The sequence below is a fragment of the Marmota marmota genome, unplaced genomic scaffold (assembly GCF_001458135.2).
Source record: "Marmota marmota marmota unplaced genomic scaffold, marMar, whole genome shotgun sequence".
Lineage (NCBI taxonomy): Eukaryota > Metazoa > Chordata > Mammalia > Rodentia > Sciuridae > Marmota > Marmota marmota.
Window position 1 is genome coordinate 2,735,144 of NW_025999944.1, and position 18,403 is coordinate 2,753,546.

Here is an 18,403-nt window from a genome sequence, read left to right on the forward strand (position 1 = left end):
ATGTCCTGACCAGAAGGCAGCAGCTTTGCTTAGCCACACTGTGTGCCAGGATGTGCTTCTTTGCCACAGTCCCAAAAGCAATGGGGCCAACTGACCAAGGCCTAAAACCTCCAAAACTCTTGAGCAAGCCCAAATCAACCTTTTCTCTTTGTGAGTGGATTACCCCAGGTGTTTGTTATAGTGATGGGAAGGCAACATATCGTCTGAATAACACCAAAAACCACCTTGACTGAACTGATCCTTACAGAACTTAACACCTAAACCGTTGAATGCACATTCTTTTCAAATACACATGCCATATTCACCTAGAGAGACAATATATACTGTGCTACAAGATAAATCTTAAAAAATTTTAAGAATGGAAATACTGAGTAGGCTTCAATTCATGGATATACAATTCATGGATCAAATAAGAAATATAGAGTATCAAATATATTTAGAAATGAATAATAATTAAAACACAAAGTATCAAAATGCAGGTATTCAGGTAAAGCAGTGCTTAGAGGGAAAAATAGCATTGTAAATATTTATAAGAAAAAAGGTCGAAAACAATGGCCAGGCTTCTATACCCAACTTGTCACTAGAAAAGGAAGAGCACTGAAAACCCAAAGGTAGTGAATAAAAATAAAAACAGAAATAAATGGAGAAGAAATAAACAACATCCAAAGAACAACAATCAAGAAAAAAAAGAGAAGGTAATTGAATCAACACCAGGGCTGAAAGAGGGGTGATCACTAAGTTCCTACAGAGAGTAAGAACATTCTGAGAGATAATATAAACATAATCCCCAAGTCTGACAACTTGGATGAAATAAACAAATTCCTTGAAAAACTTACTAAAAAGGACAGGGATGAAACAAAATCTGAGTAGCCCTGTATCTGTTAAAGGAATTAGTGAATCACCTAAATCTCCCATAAGGAGAATTCCAGCCCAGACAGTTTCACTGGGGAATTCCAGCAAACATTTGTGGAAGAAATAACATTGGTCTCACATGAGCTCCTCTAGAAGACAGAGGAGGAAACAATTTCTTACTTGCTTTGTTGAGGCTGCACAACACCGATACCAAAACCTGACCAAGTCTGTATCCTGGCTGGCCAGACAATGCTAAGGACCCTTGTTGCCGTCTATGAAGACCGAAGTAGTGATGGAAGGAAGTAATCAACACATCAGTGAGGGGGAGGGAGTACGGGAGGTTCTGAGGCCTGCCTGAAGAGGGCCAGTGCAGGGCCAGTCCCAACTCTTTCAAGCCTGCGTGGGTTGTTTGTGCTTCCTTCATAGCTGTGCAAGTCTATGAATCTGTCTTTGGGGCCTGGAACCCAGTATTCCCTAGCACTCTAGCTTTTCTAAGACATATAAGGACACAGTTGGAGGATTTAAAGTCATCGATGGGGGAAAAAAAAAAAAAGAGTTAAGGAACGGAAATCAATTAAAAATTCCAACGGAGAATGTGTGACTCACCCACTTCTTAATGGGTAACTACCCTTTTAAATTGCATCTTGTGAAAAAAGCCAAGGAGCATTAAAGATGGAATGTAAAACTGCTTCTGGGCAGAGCTGATTAAAAAGGAATAAAACTCTTCTAAAAGGCTGTTTTAAGTTATTTGGCAACATATGCATTCTGGTGAATGGGTGATTCAGAGCCCACTGATGGTCCTTTTCCAGAGCTATGATTTTTAGGGGATGGTGGTCACCAGTGAAGGATGCTCTCCAGAGCCTACAGGGGAGTCTCAGAGTAGCTGACAGCCATGAGTGGTCAGCACTATGTTGATGCAGTGAATTCTCCCTGTCTGCTGTGTCCTTGAACAGACCTCTGGCACTAAGCTTTCCAATTTCTCCATCCACAGGGATATTGTGCACTGCTTGGTACTAACTTGCACAAATGATAACCAGACTCACCTAGTTGAGGCTTTCCCTGCCCTGACTTCTCTTGCATTAAGAAGTAGACCTTTACTCAGGTTAGACACAGGAAAACAGGAACACCTGAGCTAATAATGAAGCTGGGCCCTGTTTTGAATAAAAACTCTTAACCTTAAAAACTGTTGATTAGCTAGGGGCAGTGATCACACCTGTAATCCCGGTGATGTGGGTGGCTGAGGCAGGAGGATCGTGAGTTCAAAGCCAGCCTCAGCAGCTTAGTGAGACCCTGTCTCAATATAAAAAATTAAGAGAAGAGCTGGGTATGTGGCCCACTGGTTAAGTACCCCTGGGTTCAATCCCCAGTACCAAATAAAACAACAAAATTAAAAACAAACAAAAAAACTGTTTACTCATCTGCCACAATATGTAATTTTAACCGAGTTTAAAATGAATCTTTAAAAACACCCTTCTAGGCTTGTGAAAGTCAGTGTTACACCAGTGTGGTTAGTAAGCAAAAACAACTAATGTCAATTAGCAATAAAATGAACCTGAAATTTATTACCTACATCCTTGAGGAAGGGGGCTATCCTAGTAAACCAACCGGCTTTCCTGAACACCGTCTATGCAAGACAGCAACAGCAAGGTTAAATCCAAAGAATCTGAACAAAGCATAGTATTTCAAAGACAGTTTTTTTCTGGGCTGTTCCTTATTTCCCAATGATGCTAAGATTTGAAAATAATTTTCTTTTTCCTGTTCTCTAGTGCTAATCAGACTACTATTTCTACAAATAACACAATTGTTTCTCTAAGAATGAATAACAACCCTATTACAGCAAAAACCCTATTAAAACAAAGCAACAAAGAGTCCAAAAATTGGCTTTTCCACATTGTCTCAGTGTATGGAGACCAGAACAAAATATGGAGTGTGGGCTGGCAGACTCAGTATGACATTATGAAGGGTTTTATGGCTCCTGGATTGTACTTTTATTATTTCCTAAGAATCATTCATGAGATCTGTCGCAATGAGGGCTCAAATCAATACAAATTTTTATCTGAAAGTAAAGTGTGTGTTGCCCTCTTGAGGTAAACTCAAGAACAGAAATAACAATGCTGGCTTTGCCTCACTTGCCACTGAAAGAGGCTTTGTTCTCCAAGGGCTTTTTGGACAAACACACTGCCATCCAGAGTTAGCTAGCCATCACACAAAACCCCATTTTTACCCTAGTGACATATAACTTACACTCCAACACCATCTGAAACTAGAACATTTCTGCACATATAAAACTTCCCAAGAATAAAGCAAAATTGTTAAAGAGTTTCAAATGATGAAAGTGTCAACTAGCTGCATCCTAGAGATCAAATTAGTTGGCTGCTTCAGATGATCAAGGGACCAAACTGCAGACTGTGGAAAGCTGTGTGTGGCAGACTTTTTGGAGGGGGCAGGCAAACATTTAAGATATTTATAGCTCAATTTTACTCAATATGCAAGATCATCGACTCAAGAAATCTACACTGAGAAAGGAGTATATATAAGCTCAGGAAGAAAAATTAAATGGTCTTGACAGATCACACCCCCAGAGAATTTTCAGAGCTGAATGAATTTCCGTCAGTCACCTTCTGAGGTAATTGTTCCCTCAAGTCACATTTTTTTCTAAGCTATAGTTTGATCTTTCAGTATTAGGAGGAATGAGCTGGATTACATCATTACTCCTTAAAAGTTTGAAGACTTCAGCGTTTTACTAAGCATGACTCATATCCATGAATGATCAGGTTTTGAATGAGCAGTAAAAATAGTCATCATCTCATCCTGCTTCCAAGCCCCTGGGGAACAGATCACATGACTGAGGTCACAGAATTCACCTGTCATATTACCTAGGGTCAGCCGAATGAAAGGCTGCTCACCATGCACTGTCCAGCGGCAAGTTCCTCACACAGGCCCTGGAGCTACCCAAGATAGTAAATTTAAGAAAAAGCCCCTCTATTCTTTTTCTTTTACAAACTCGAGGACAGCTATAGGGGAAAGAGGGACAGTACACAAAGATATCTATTATGGTTTGGATGTGAGGTGTCCCCCAAAAGCTCGCATGTAAGACAATGCAAGAAGGTTCAGAGGAGGAATGATCAGGTTGTATGAATCTTAACCCATCAGTGATTTAATCTCCTGATAGGGATTAACTGAGTGGTAACTGAAGGGGTAGGGTGTGGCTGGAAGAGGTGAGAATTGGGGCACGGCTTTGGCATATATTTGTGTCTGGAGAGTGGAGTTTCTCTCTCTGCTTCCTGATCACTGTGATGGGAGCTGCTTCCCTCTGCCACCCTGCCATGATGTTAGCCTCACTTTGAGGCCTGGGGAATGGAGCCAGCTTTCTACTGACCAAGTCCTCTGAAACCATGAGCCCTCAAATAAACTCTTCCTCCTCTATATTTTGTGCTGGTTGGGTCCTTTAGCTACAGCAGCAAAAAAGCTGACTAAAACAATATCCCTATCCCCATTTCCAAGAGGCAAACCTACCAAGGTCATTTGATCATTCCTTCAAAAGCCTCTCACAAGTTTACCTAAGCCTACTATGTGCCAAGAATTGCTTTCATATGGGTAATAAGGCTACCCTTAGGTCCACTTAAAATCTGGTCCTACTTACCATCACAAAAAAGTCTAGGAGGGGCACTATTTGAACAACCATGTAATTAGCTATATAATACCCCCTAACCTTTTATAAAAGAGAAGCCAGAAAAAATCCTGAGGTGGTGGATACATCAGAAAAACCGAGCATTTCCTTCCAATAGTTTCAAGCCCTGATGATGCACATGTGTGCGCGCACATGCAAAGCTACTCATTTCGATTTTTCCACCTAGCAGATTCTACCACTGCAGTAAGTTCAGGATCTGAAGCACAGCTGCCTACAGTGTAGTCCCCAATCCTCCACCAATGAACTTGTGCAACTCTGGGCAAGGTGCCTTAGTTTCTTCATCTGAAGAACAGAGATAATCTGAATACTTAACTCAAGGCTTATTATTAGTATTAAATAAGTGAATCAAACACCTATCACAATGCCTGTGCACAGAGCAAATGGAAATATCTTCCCTTATTCCATTCCTCATGTCCCTTCCTCCTCAGCTTTGATATAGACCCATGATGACCATGGTGGTGACATGGCAAGAAGGTCTTTTCCAGATGCTGGCACCTTTATACTAGACATCCTAGTCCCTAGAGCAATGAAACAATAAACTTCTGTTCATCATAAAGTACTTAGTGTCAGGTATTGTTATAGCAGCATGAAACAAAGCCCATTCATAAACAGAAATTACTAATAGTAACAGTCACTGATAACTTAAGTTTTTAAATGACAGTCATTAGATTTTATAACAGCTAAATGTCTCTGATAGTAAGTACCCAGTCCTCTTATTAGGTGGGCTGAAAAGTCCAGTTCAATCAAAAGAAGTCTTATTTGAGACCCCATAGTTTTAGATCAGCCTAAGTCTGAAAAGATCTTCTAGAGACCACATTCTGTGACTCTATTTGAGAACACTACTACATCAATGGGCCGTATTCAATTTTTTTTTTAAGATTATTTCAATGAAAATAATCCTTTCACACAAAACAGGAGAGAGTACAGGAAATAAGACCATGGATGAAGACTAAAAGGCGTTCTCAGAGGCTGCTGCTAGGAGGACAAAATGACAATTACTTTGGACAGGGTAAAAAAAAATAAGGATTTCTTACTTGACAGCCTCATAAATATTGTTGGAGGTATGTCCCGATAAGGCATCATGTAAATTTCGAATAAAATAATCTCTGTATTCTTCTGGAAGGGCCATAAATGTTCCTCCCATCACAATAAACTCCACTTTATCCACACTGTGACCAAGTTGTTTTAACTGAAAGAGAAATAAATTTATCATCAACATTAGAAAGATTTAGGCAACTACTCTAAGGGGCTATTGCAAAATTTCTAATTTTATCTGGCAATGTTTCACAATTATAGTTCAAAAATGAGATGCAATTAAACACACTTAACTAATTCTGTGTATAAGAAAACAGACTCAAGTCTGGAAAAAAAAATTACTGATCAAATGAGTGAAGGTGAGAGTTAAGTAAGAGGCTTAATTCCAATACCTTCAGAGTTAAATGGAAATTAAAAACACCAGAAATATCATCTAGAAAGCAGTAAAGGTGATAAAATACAACACAAATATTCACTGATCATGTATTTTATGCCAGACTCTGGTATTCCTTGGGGACTACGGAAGATGTGTTTATGACTATTAAACAATTATGCTTGTATGATTATACAACCTCATCAGAATATCAAGTAACAGAAGAAACAAAAACACTAGATTAGAAGGAAAATCAAGAAAGCAGTTTAAAATTGAAGATTATGGGCACAGGTGGCCTCTCAAGCCTGTTTTCTGGAGGAAAAAAATTTAAAGTGAATGTCTGATTGATGAAAAAAAAAAATACTATGTCTCTTCTTACTAAGGGACAGCATAATCTTTCATTTTGTCAATTACAATAAGATTCTTTTTTTAAAAACAGGTATTTAAGTTTCTTGTTCTATCTCAGGCTTGAGGAAACCAGAGTCAAAGAATCAAATTATGAACTAAACTTACCAAATAAAAAATGACTATAGTAACTGTAGACAAAGGCACCTTTAAAAATATTTGTTTCTGAAATGGCAAACAACAATCTATAAAAAACAACAACAACTGGATATGTATACATCTAGACTTTGACACTAAAAGAATACTCTACTTCTGAATCTATGGTTGTTTACAAGGGATATACATCAAAATTCCCTGGCAGCTTTTGCAAAATTTCTTGCCAGGAGGACCCTAAGCCAGATGTAAGCAAAATCTCCAGCGGTAAAGATCTGCCCCATGTCTTAGAAGTTACTCAGTTGATTCTAGTGCACCAACAGCTAAAAGAACTGTTCTGTTAGTTTCCAGATCTCTAGAACCCATGCTCCTCCCTCGGTTAGATCCTTAGCACCCAAATAAATGAATAAGATGCAAAAAACAACAATAATAACACAAAACCCATGCTCTTTTTTGGTGAACACAAACATTCACATTCTATTGAAATAGAATTGTACATTTTACAAGTTAAGTATCATGGCTTAAAAAAAAAAAAAAAAAAAGGAAGCCAAAGTCACTTCAGAACATACTCTTCCCAACTACTAGGCTCACCCAGGTGAGGCCCTTTCCTACTGCTGACAATACTGTCCCACATATGCTTACAGGACAGTGACATGAAACGAGACCTGCAGGGTATTCACTAATAGAGTTAAATAAACCTGGAAACAACTTATCAACTGAGGTATGTACTTTCCATTTTAGAGTTTAAGTTTGCCCTACCATATATAACTATGACAACTGTGGTATTCATATTTTTAAAAATGGACAAGTTTAAAGTAAACTTATAAACAACCAAAAAAATCCATTAATGTTCAGATTTCTTGAACAGCGCAGACATATACAATACTTGTTTTTAATCAGCAACACTGAGATAATTATTTACAATAAAATCCACTAACCTCAAGTACACAATGAATGAATTCTGTTGTATATCTGAGTTGTACAACCACTGCCATGACCATGACATAAAACAATTTCATACCCCAAAAGTTTCTCACACCACTTTGCAGTAATTCTCTGTCCTCACCCAGCAAACCAATCATAATACTTCTTGACCAGGCTTATCGAAGCTAAAATTAATTCATTCACCAATTGTCTAAAAGCTTTCAAACACTTCATAAATGACTTTTTACAAACTGAAAGAAATTTAGAGAATATACAACCCTTAAAGAATATAATACTGTCTCTCAATAAAATAGATATTTGACCAGGCTGTGCAACACTAAACAATCTCCCTCCCTCAAACAAATATTAAAAATTTCAAAGGGGGAAAACATAATTTTTATTTCATGCCAAACCCAAATAAAGCAACAATAACTTATTTTTTTAAATATTACTTTTAGTGATGAACGCAACATCTTGATTTATTTATTTTTATGTGGTGCTGAGGATCAAACCAGTGCCTCACATGTGTGAGGAAAGCGCTCCACCACTGAGCCACAACCCCAGCCCAAGCAACAATACCTTATTAAGGACAAAAATCTAATTTAAAAGAATGCTTTTTAAAAATTTACCTGTTCTATCCGGTGTCTTGTCTGTAGATAAGGGTCATATCTAGCACGGATAGCTCGCATGGAGGTTGGCTAAGACGAAAAACGAAAAACATTCAATTATATCCACATCAAATTAAAAAACAAAAAGTAGTTCTGAAGGGTTGTATTAAAATTAAAATTCTCTATGGTTTGTATCTCATTTTTGCCTTCTTAGTCTTGTTAGGGTTCCAAATAATAACCTGAGAAGGATCTTGCTAGCCTTGTCCCCACCCAGTCTCCGGGACCTCAAAGGCAGGATGTCTCCTTGGATAACACTTGCCTTTTGTGGAAAGGCTTATGGAATCCCCAGGGTTATCAAAGGCTATACACTCCTACACATGTGTAACACACTCAAAATTTAGGTGGCAAAATAATCTTTGAACAAAGTTCTTAAATACACGTGGTTTTCAATGCCTCTACAAATAGCCTTGATGCTATCTGCTCACAATGGAATACTCTAGAGCCATCAAACAATGTAAAAGGTTCTGAGACATGTTCTGAAATGAAAAGGGCAGGGTTCAGAACTATGTTTTGATGTGCTACTTTATATATAAAGAAGTAGGGTAAAAACATCCATATTCGCAAACCCATAAGATGTTTTTGCAGGATGTAGAGGAAACAGGTACCTCTGACCGACTGTTGTGGGGAAGAGCAGTAAAGGATGGTTAGGAGAGAGGAGTGAGGTGACTCTGCACTGAATGACAGACTTGGTATTTTTAAAAATTTGAATCATGGCTGGATGTAGTGGCACATACCGTAATAACAGTGATTAGGGAGGCTAAGGCAAGAGGATTTCCAGTTTGAAGCCTGCCTCAGCAATTTAGCAATATCTTGTCTCAAAATAAAAAATAAAAAAGGCCTGGAGATATAGCTTGGTGGCAAAGTGGCCCAGAGTTCAATCCCCACAACCCAACAAAAAATTGAACCATGGAAAATACCTTGTCTGAATGAACAGCTTTTAGAATTAGGGGGAAAAAATTAATTTAAAAAATATTTAAATAAAGTGAGTACTTATAAGACCATGTTATTGGTGAAAAATAATGTAACACTTGATCAGGAGAACCTCAAATTACTTTACCTCATATCCGGTGTAAGACTGTGTTGAATACTCAAAATCTGAATCAGGTCCACCAGGACAGTATCTGCCAATACCATGAAAGGACATGGAGGTCAGACACAAAACTATTTTAATAGTCCAGTTCAAGTACCTATAGTATCCATAAAATCCTGGCATGAAACAAGTTTCATTTTCAATCCTAATGGAACAGTCTTTGCAGTTTTCTACTGATAAGTGAGATTACTAGGTAAAGGAGCACTATTACATTCATCTACAAAATACCATAGTCACTATTATTTTAGAGGTTTATTTAACTTTTAGGTGAACATAACAAATTTTTCCATGTTGGACCAACCCGGTGCTTTCTTGGCAATCATGTCCACGAAAAATCTCCCTCCTATCTTCACACCTGGAGTCACACATACACGCTGTTCATTCTTACAAATATCTAAGTAAAGTATTTATATGATAAATTTTTATTTTGATAATTTTCTGATCAGAATTCATTTTAAATTTCTGCAATTCATATTTCCATGGTTTGCTTAATCAGTTATGAGAGGGTCTACTGTTCTGAGTTTCATAACCTATGTATTTTCTGTAGATTGTAAAAAATTAAAATCTTTATATATTCCACTTTTAAAGTACTGAAATATCTTATTAACAGTTGCTGCTTCAGAGAACCTATAAATCTATTAAATAAACATTTCAAATATTACCAGCATATACTAATCAAGGGTTTTGGGAATTTACTAGTTCAATTAAAAAATACCCATGCAACTTTTTAAAATTCTACTTACACACATATATTTCCTGTAAAACTGATGTGTGGACATCTGTGGGGTTTGCACATCACAGCCACAACTGCAATCTATAACAGGAAGATTAATACAAACTATTAAGGAAAAATTAACAAAAAATTCTGGAGAGTGGTCATCCCTCAGAAGAAACAAGAGGCATGTCATCAAAGTAGTGCGCAAAGAGCCTCAGTGGTATTAGTAATGCTGTACTCTTAAGGGGGTCTAAGGGTGATCTTTCATTTCAATATCAATAACTTTTAAAATGAATGTATGAATTGTATACGAATTTTATACTACATTTCAAAGTAGCCACAGTGATTCTGATTCTCTCTCTGATTACTGTTATACTAAAATAACCTATAAGAAAATAATCACTTTATGCGATGTTCTAAAATTATAAAAAACTTAACTTTTATAATCCAAATTCCTCATGGACACACTAGATCTCAGTATTCAGAGCAGAGACTATGAAGATAGGGTCTCGACTTACTCATAGACTGTGTACAAAATATTCTGAAGGTCTGACTAAGCCAGACTGTGTGAGGAAAGTATCAGCCTGAGAAAGGAGCAGGTGGCAGAGATGCAGGACTGGACATCTGAGGTGGTGGCCAGGTAAGGATATTCATTGAAGCTGATGAAAGCCAGGTATCTTACTGGCAGACAAGGAGGGAAGCAGAGTGAACCCTGCGGCAGGATGAAATTAAAGGAATTTTTCTGAACTCAGCATTTTCAATATATACAGATTAAGACACCAATAAACATAGATGGAAATAAGTTATGTACAACAGTGCGCATGTATGTATGTAGATTCACAGTTAAAACTCCTGTGATATTTCTGCCAAAGATGAATATCTGAGTCTAATTATGAAGAAATATTTGATTAATTCAAATTGAGGGACATGATAGAAGATAGCCCAAAATTTTCAGAAGGGTTAAGGTAAAGAAGTCAAGGAAAGACAGAGGAAGTGTCCAGATTCAAGAGATACTACAACTAAATGCCAGCTGGGTCCTGCCAGACATTATTGAATCCACCATGCGGCCTGCGCATTGGTTTCATTAATGAGGTTCTTGGCATAAAAGTTAGCTAGTGAGATCGAAATAAAACACACAGACTCAGTTACCTTTTTCTATGACCAGGTCCGAGACGGCTCCCCTCTCTGGCTCCAACCTCGAACCACCCGTAGGGCAGCAAGGATTACTCAGGGTTAGCAGGAGAGAGAGAGCGAGCACGCCAGGGAGTAGCCTTTTATTGGGGAACAAGAAATTCAGGGGAGAATTCCATCCAATGAAGGTTGAGGGGGGGGGGGCGCACTCCAAGGTCAGGGTCAGTGATTGGGCCCCCGGGGTCAGTGGTCAGTCACACCCCCACACGGACGGCTTCTCTCATCAGGAGAGGGCCGGGAAAGTTCCGACACAGCCAGAACGCCTCAGACCCAAACTGGGAGTCACCCAGTCACGTGTGAGAATGGCTCTCCACAATTGAAATAGCTGGTGAAACCTGAATAAGGTCTGACAGCAAGGTTTTGATGGCTACATTATGGTGATATGAGAAAACATTCTTGTTTGCAGAAAATATACACTGAAGTATCAGCTTTGTAATTTACTCTCAAATGGTTCAGGGGGGAAAGTTCCATGTATTGTACTTTTCAATTTTTTGAAAGTTTGTGATTATTTCTCACAATAAAACTTATTATAATTTAAATCATTAAATACTGATGTAAGGAAATCCCCAATAAGTAATTCTGCAAGAAACTCTTAAAAATTGGGAACCAAAAACTTGGGAATTTCTTTTTTGTTGTTGTTGCTGTCATAGGGACTTTATTTAAATAGATACTGGCAACATTTTAGCTTACTGCAAAGGCAATAGGAAGTGGTTACATAATTACAATGGTAAATACAGTATCTACTACTGTTAATTGTTGCAGTTATAAATTAATACTATACCTTTGTTTACATTTCTCTTGACTGCAAATGATGCTATAAAAACTTGGGATTTTCAAGCAAATTTTTTAATTTAAAATGAGACAACCATATACCTCATTGGTGAAGTCAATAATCCAACAATCTTTTATTGAGGGGCTGCCTCATGGGCCAGTTCCAGGTTACACAGAGCTCTGTGGACCCAAAAACTATAGAAGTGATAATGCACTGCCTGGGCCTTCTGAAATCATACTTCTCGGCAGGGGAGAAGGACACAGATAGGCCATTTCAAAACAACAGGGTAAGAAGCTTGTAGAAAATGAGGACCATGCCCAAGGAAGGTCACAGGCTCTGGCCAGCAGGGTCAGGCAGGCTTTCTGAGGATAGAACATTCATACTGAGAAAGTAAGCTGAGCCAAGAGGGCAAGGAAAGGGGGGCCGGGAAAGCAAGTCAGTGTTTCTCAAGTATTTTTAAAGTAATCTCACTCTCCTTCAAGTAACATTTTACTTCGATATTATTTCAATACACAAAAGAAATAAGAGCAACTGGACTGGGTGAGGGAGAGATGAAACCTGCTCCCACAGCTCCCCTGTCATTTTCCATCGTACTTCCTAAAACACTTCAAAGAAACCCTGTAGTTTCACAGAACACTGTTTAGAAATTACTGACAAAATGGAAAAGCAATGACTTTGGAGTCGAGGAAAGATCTAGGTTTAAATATTTTTTTCTGTCCTTGCTATGTATTTTCCCATTTTGTAAAATGAAGACAGTACTATCTAACCCTCAAGACTGCTATGAGGATCAAATTAGAAAACATACATAAAGTACCTGGCAGAGTGGCTGATACATAAAGTAACTATTGTTATTATTATTACTAATATTGATACTATTAAGAATAACAACAATCAGAGTGTTCCACACAGAAGAAGCAAACACTCAAAGAATACAAACTCCAACTGGATCATACACTGAAATATAAAATGCAAATCTATAAAACTTTCAGAAGGTAGAAAGATCTAGGTGACCTTGGGTCTCATAACAATAATACCCAAAATGTAATCCATTAAAGAAAATAAACTGGGAAGCTGCATTTCATTAAAACTTAAAAGTTGTGTTCTAAGAAAGTCACTGTTAAGATTATTAAAGGACAAGCGTCAGAATGGAATATTTGTACAACATACACACAAAGAATTCTTAAAACTTAATAAGAAAACAACACCCAATTAGAAATAGTACAAAAGATTTGAGCAGACACCTCCCCAAAGAAGATCTATAGATGGTAAATAAATCCATGTGAAAATGCTCAAAATCCTATGTCATTAGGGAACTTTAAATTAAAACAATTAAGAGGTATCACTACATAACTATCATTACGACTAAAATCCAAAATAATGATAACACTAAATGGTAAAAAGGCTACGGAACAACAACAATGCTCATTTGTTGCTGGTGGGAATACAGAATTAAACAGCTTCTTTGGGAAAATAATTTGGCAGTTTCTTACAAAGCTAAACATACTTATACCATACAACTCAACAATCATACTCCCTGATATTTACTCAAATGAACTGAAATGTACATATATACAAAAATCTTCTCTTGAGTGTTTACAACAGCTATGTTCATAACTGCCAAGAACTAAAAGCAAACAAGATGCCCTTCAATAGGTAAATGGACAAAGCGTACATCCACATGATGGAACATCATTCAGCAATAAAAAGCAATGCGCTACCAAGCCATGAAGACAAGAAGGAAACTTTTTTTTTAAATTCTAATTTGTTATATGAGACAACAGAATGCATTACAATTCATATTTTACACATAGATCCCATTTTTTCCTACCTCTGGTTGTATACAAAATAGAATCACACCATCATGTCTTCATATACGTACTTAGGGTAATGATGTCCATCACATTCCACGGTCATTCCTACCCCCAGCCCCCCAACTCCCTCCCTCCCCTTTGCCCTATCTAGAGTTCATCTATTCCTCCTACACTCCCCTCCCCCAACTCCATTATGAATCAGCATCCTTATATCAGAGAAAACATTCAGCATTTGGTTTTTTGGGATTGGCTTACTTCACTTAGCATTATATTCTCCAACTCCATCCATTTACCTGCAAATGCCATGATTTTATTCTCTTTTAATGCTGAATAATATTCCATTGTGTATATATACCACATTTTCTTTATCCATTCATCTACTGAAGGGCATCTAGATTGGTTCCACAGTTTAGTTATTGAATTGTGCTGCTATAAACATTGATGTGGCTGTTGTCCCTGCCATATGCTGTTTTTAAGTCCTTGGGTATAGACTGAGGAGTGGGATAGCTATGTCAAATGGTAGCTCCATTCCCAGTTTTCCAAGGAATCTCCATACTGCTTTCCATATTGGCTGCAGCAATTTGCAGTCCCGCCAGCAATGTATGAGTGTGCCTTTTTCCCCACACCCTCACCAACAATTATTGTTGTTTGTATTCTTAATAGCTGCCATTCTAACAGGATTGAGATGAAATCTTAGTTTCGATTTGCATTTCTGAAATTGCTAGAGATGTTGAACATTTTTTCATATATTTGTTGACTGATTGTATATAATCTTCTTGAAGTGTCTGTTCAGTTCCTTGGCCCATTTATTGATTGGGTTATTTGTTTTTTTGGTGTTAAGGTTTTTGAGTGCTTTATATATCCTAGAGATTAGTGCTCTATCTGATATGCTTGTGGTAAAGATTTGCTCCCATTCTGTAGGCTCTCTATTCACCTCACTGATTGTTTCTTTTACTGAGAAGCAGCTTTTTAGTTTGAATCCATCCCATTCATTGATTCCTGGTTTAATTCTTGCGCTATAGGAGTCTTATTAAGAAAGTTGGGGCCTAATCCGACATGATGGAGATTTGGGCCTATTTTTTCTTCCATTCGGCGCAAGGTCTCTGGTTTAATTCCTAGGTCCTTGATCCACTTTGATTTGAGTTTTGTGCATGGTGAGAGATAGAGGTTTAATTTCATTTTGTTACATGTGGATTTCCAGTTTTCCCAGCACCATTTGTTGAAGAGACTATCTTTTCTCTTACGTACGTTTCTGGCACCTTTGTCTAATACAAGATAACTGTAGTTATGTGGGTTTGTCTCTGTGTCCCCTATTCTGTACCACAGGTCTACAATCTATTTTGGTGCCAATACCATGCATGCAGTTTTGTTACTATTGCTCTGTAGTGTAGTTTAAGGTCTGGTATAGTGATGCCACAGGCTTCACTCTTTTTGCTAAAGATTGCTTTAGTTATTCTGGGTCTCTTATTTTTCCAGATGAATTTCATGACTGCTTTTTCTATTCCTATGAAGAATGTCACTGGTATTTTGATTGGAACTGCACTGAATCTGTACAGTGCTTTTGGTTGTATGGTCATTTTGACAATATTAATTCTGCTTATCCAGGAACAAGATAGATCTTTCTGTCTTCTAAGGTCTTCTTTAATTTCTTTCTTTAGTGTTCTGTAGTTTTTGTTGTAGAGGTCTTTCACCTCTTTTGTTAAGTTGATTCCCAAGTATTTTATTTTTTTGAGGTTATTGTAAATGGGCAGTTTTCCTCGTTTCCCTTTCAGAGGGTTTGTCACTGATATACAGAAATGCCTTTGATTTATGGGTGTTGATTTTTATATTCCGCCACTTTGCTGAATTCATTTATTAGTTCTAGAAGTTTTCTGGTGGAATTTTTTTTGGGTCTTCTAGGTATAGAATCATATCATTGACAAATGGTGCTAATTTGAGTTCTTCTTTTCACAAGGAGGAAACTTAAAAGCACATTGCTAAGTCAAAATAGCCAATCTGAAAAGGCTCTACACTGTATTGTATGACTCCAATTATATGACATTTTGGAAAAAGCAAAACTATGGAAGAACTAAATAGATCAGTGATTGTCAGATTAGATTTGGATCATCAGGAGGGAGGAATGAAAAGAGTTTAAGGGCAGTGAAACTAGTTCATACAGTACTATATGGCTATGTGACATTATGCACTTGGTAAAACCCAACCAATGCAACAGAGAGTGAACACTAATGCAAACAATAGGTTTTAATTAATAATAACCTAGCAAAATTGATTCATCAATTGTAACAAATGTATCAAACCAACACAGGGAAACCAGGGTGGGGAGGAAGGCATATATGGGAATTCTACTTTCTGCTCAGTTTTCCTATAAACCTATAACTGCTCTACCAAAAAAAAAAAAAAAAGAACCAAGTGCCTCTAGAGTAACAGCAAGAATAAATCACAAAGGTGAGAATGGTGGCACATAAGTATAACTGTGTGCTTCTGGTATTTTTTTGATCAATTGCTCCAGTGATATCAAAGATGGATTTGATGCACATAAGACAAAGTAGAACAGTTGGGAAATGACTGTAATAATCTAAAAAAGAAATAATAAAGGCCAAAACATTTCTACCAGTGGTGGGAGTAACAGATGATGCATTTCACATTTTTTTTGGAAACTGAGTGGATGGTAGCAAAGACCAATGGGCAAGTCCAAGATTAGTTTTGGCTAAGCTATACTTGAGGCAATGGACAAATGTCTATCAGGTAAGGCATGGTCTGAGGTTGGGGAAAGTTTGCAGCAGAGGGTCAGCACACAGCCATACTTAAAACATCAAATGAGCCAGACATGGTAGCACATGCCTGTAATCTCACAACAGGGGAGGCTTAGGCAGGAGGATTCCAAATTCAAGGTCAGTCTGAGCAACTCAGTGAGATCCTGTCTCATAATAAAAAATAAAATGGCCTAGGGATATAGCTCAGTGGTAAAGCCCTTGCCTAGCATGTTGAGACCCTAGGTTTAATCCCTGTACCAAAAAAGGAGAAATAAACAATTGAATCAGATTACCAAGGAAAGCATGTACAGTCCTAAATACAATGCACCCAGGACTACAAGCAAAAACAAGAGTAGCCCTCCAAGAAAGAGACAGAAATGGTCAGACAGAAAGAGAATTAGGCAGGCTGTTACCATGGAAGCCGGCTGTACAGGTTGTATTGAAAGGTTACTAAACCTTTGTCTTCCATAGTAGTAAGCTCATATGTAATGCTCAGACCTAAAATTCAAGCATGTCTATAAATCAAGTGAAGAATTAAATGCTAAAACAATCTCTAAGATTTCTACACTTCACATAGAACTCAGACCAAAGTCTCCAAACAAGTCCTTCTGTTTCTAAACTATCCTGCATGCTGTATCCAGATTATTTTTCTGAAACCTACTGTTTATCATTCCTCTCCTCAGAATCCTTTTAAATGTCTGATTATCTAGCTTCTTTGCCAGATATTTAAGATCTTTCACAGCTGAACCCAAATTCATGTCCTGCTGCTTTTCCAAAAGAACCTTTGGCTCCCGTCAGTCTGGTGTCCTCAGTGTCCCTGCACATACCAGGCCCTCTGCATTACCCCACCTCTGCACAGTGGTTCCCGGTACCCTTGCTCTCCTTACTTTTGGAGCCTGCTCTTCCCCACTTACCTGAGGATCACGTACAGGTCAAGCAAACACCATGCTTTCTAGTAAGCCTCCCTTTAGTTCCACTTGCAGCACGGACACCATTCTCCTCTCGATTCCCACAGTGCTCTCTATTGTGTTATCGTTTCACAGTTACTATATACAAAACTACTATGCCCCAGTAACTTCCTTTTAAAAGTGCTTTTATAAGTATCAATTACATTGAAAGCTATCAGTTTTAGCGGGCCAACATTTATCACAGTGATTATCACCAAGCCTCAATCTTTATTTTTAAAGACATCAAAACATCATCTATTCATTTAAGCACAACTAACTGGTTTCCTCTCTCTGCTCCTAGCATTCTGCACATCTCCACTCTATCACATAACAGACTTTCTGAGTCTGAATCACCCACCGCCATCTCACTCCCTGTATCAATATTTCATGAGTTGAATCACTCACCCCACTGGCAGTCCTGATGGGTTTTGCCTTTAACTTGGGGACCAAGACCTTCCGATACTGAGGAGGGACTGCAGCGATGATGTCCACTAGGCGGGGCTGAGCTGAAAGGCCATATTTGGCAGCTGTTTTGGTTTTCACCCTGAAATTTCAGTAAAAGCATCTAGCGTTATCAAGATCATGATATTTCAAGCACAAGCTACCGAAAGGATAATGTTTAAGTAACATCACTAACTCCTGTCACTTGCCTACCCTTCACCATGTGACCACAGAGGCTTTAAGATCTGTGAATATCAGGGAAACAAAAGAACAAAATTCATGAGTAAGCGACTTCTTCTTACCCTCAAACACCAGAAAGAAAACCACAAGACTATGGTGGAGAGGCCCAAGATGAGGCACAATGCAGGTCTACTTCCAAACACTGCTCCGGCTTCTATTCTAGCGGGTACTCCAACTACCTTTTCTCAACCTCAGCACTTGGACCTTTGGGACAAGACGCTCTTTGGGTGGGAGTCTGCCTAGTGCACTGTAGGATGTTCAGCAGCTTCTTTGACCTCCACTCACTAGCCTCCCTCTTGGCAGGTCTCTAGACACTGCCAAACATTTCTGGTTGAGAACAACTTTCTTAGACAAAATATTATATACTCATAAAATAGAGCATAAAACATAAATATACTTTAT

At 38.1% G+C, this 18,403-nt stretch overlaps 1 protein-coding gene across 2 annotated transcripts in view; it reads right to left on the reverse strand.

Moving 5' to 3' along the window:
• Elp3 (elongator acetyltransferase complex subunit 3) overlaps positions 1–18,403 on the reverse strand; it is a 78,143-nt gene that overhangs the window by 54,209 nt on the left and 5,531 nt on the right. For both annotated transcript variants that reach the window (XM_015499433.2, XM_048801516.1), the window contains exons 3-7: positions 17,726–17,864; positions 9,875–9,945; positions 9,099–9,162; positions 8,003–8,071; positions 5,578–5,732 (exon numbers count right to left, since the gene is read on the reverse strand). In XM_015499433.2, coding sequence (XP_015354919.1) covers positions 5,578–5,732; positions 8,003–8,071; positions 9,099–9,162; positions 9,875–9,945; positions 17,726–17,864 — 498 coding nt within the window. The remainder of the gene's footprint in view (positions 1–5,577; positions 5,733–8,002; positions 8,072–9,098; positions 9,163–9,874; positions 9,946–17,725; positions 17,865–18,403) is intronic.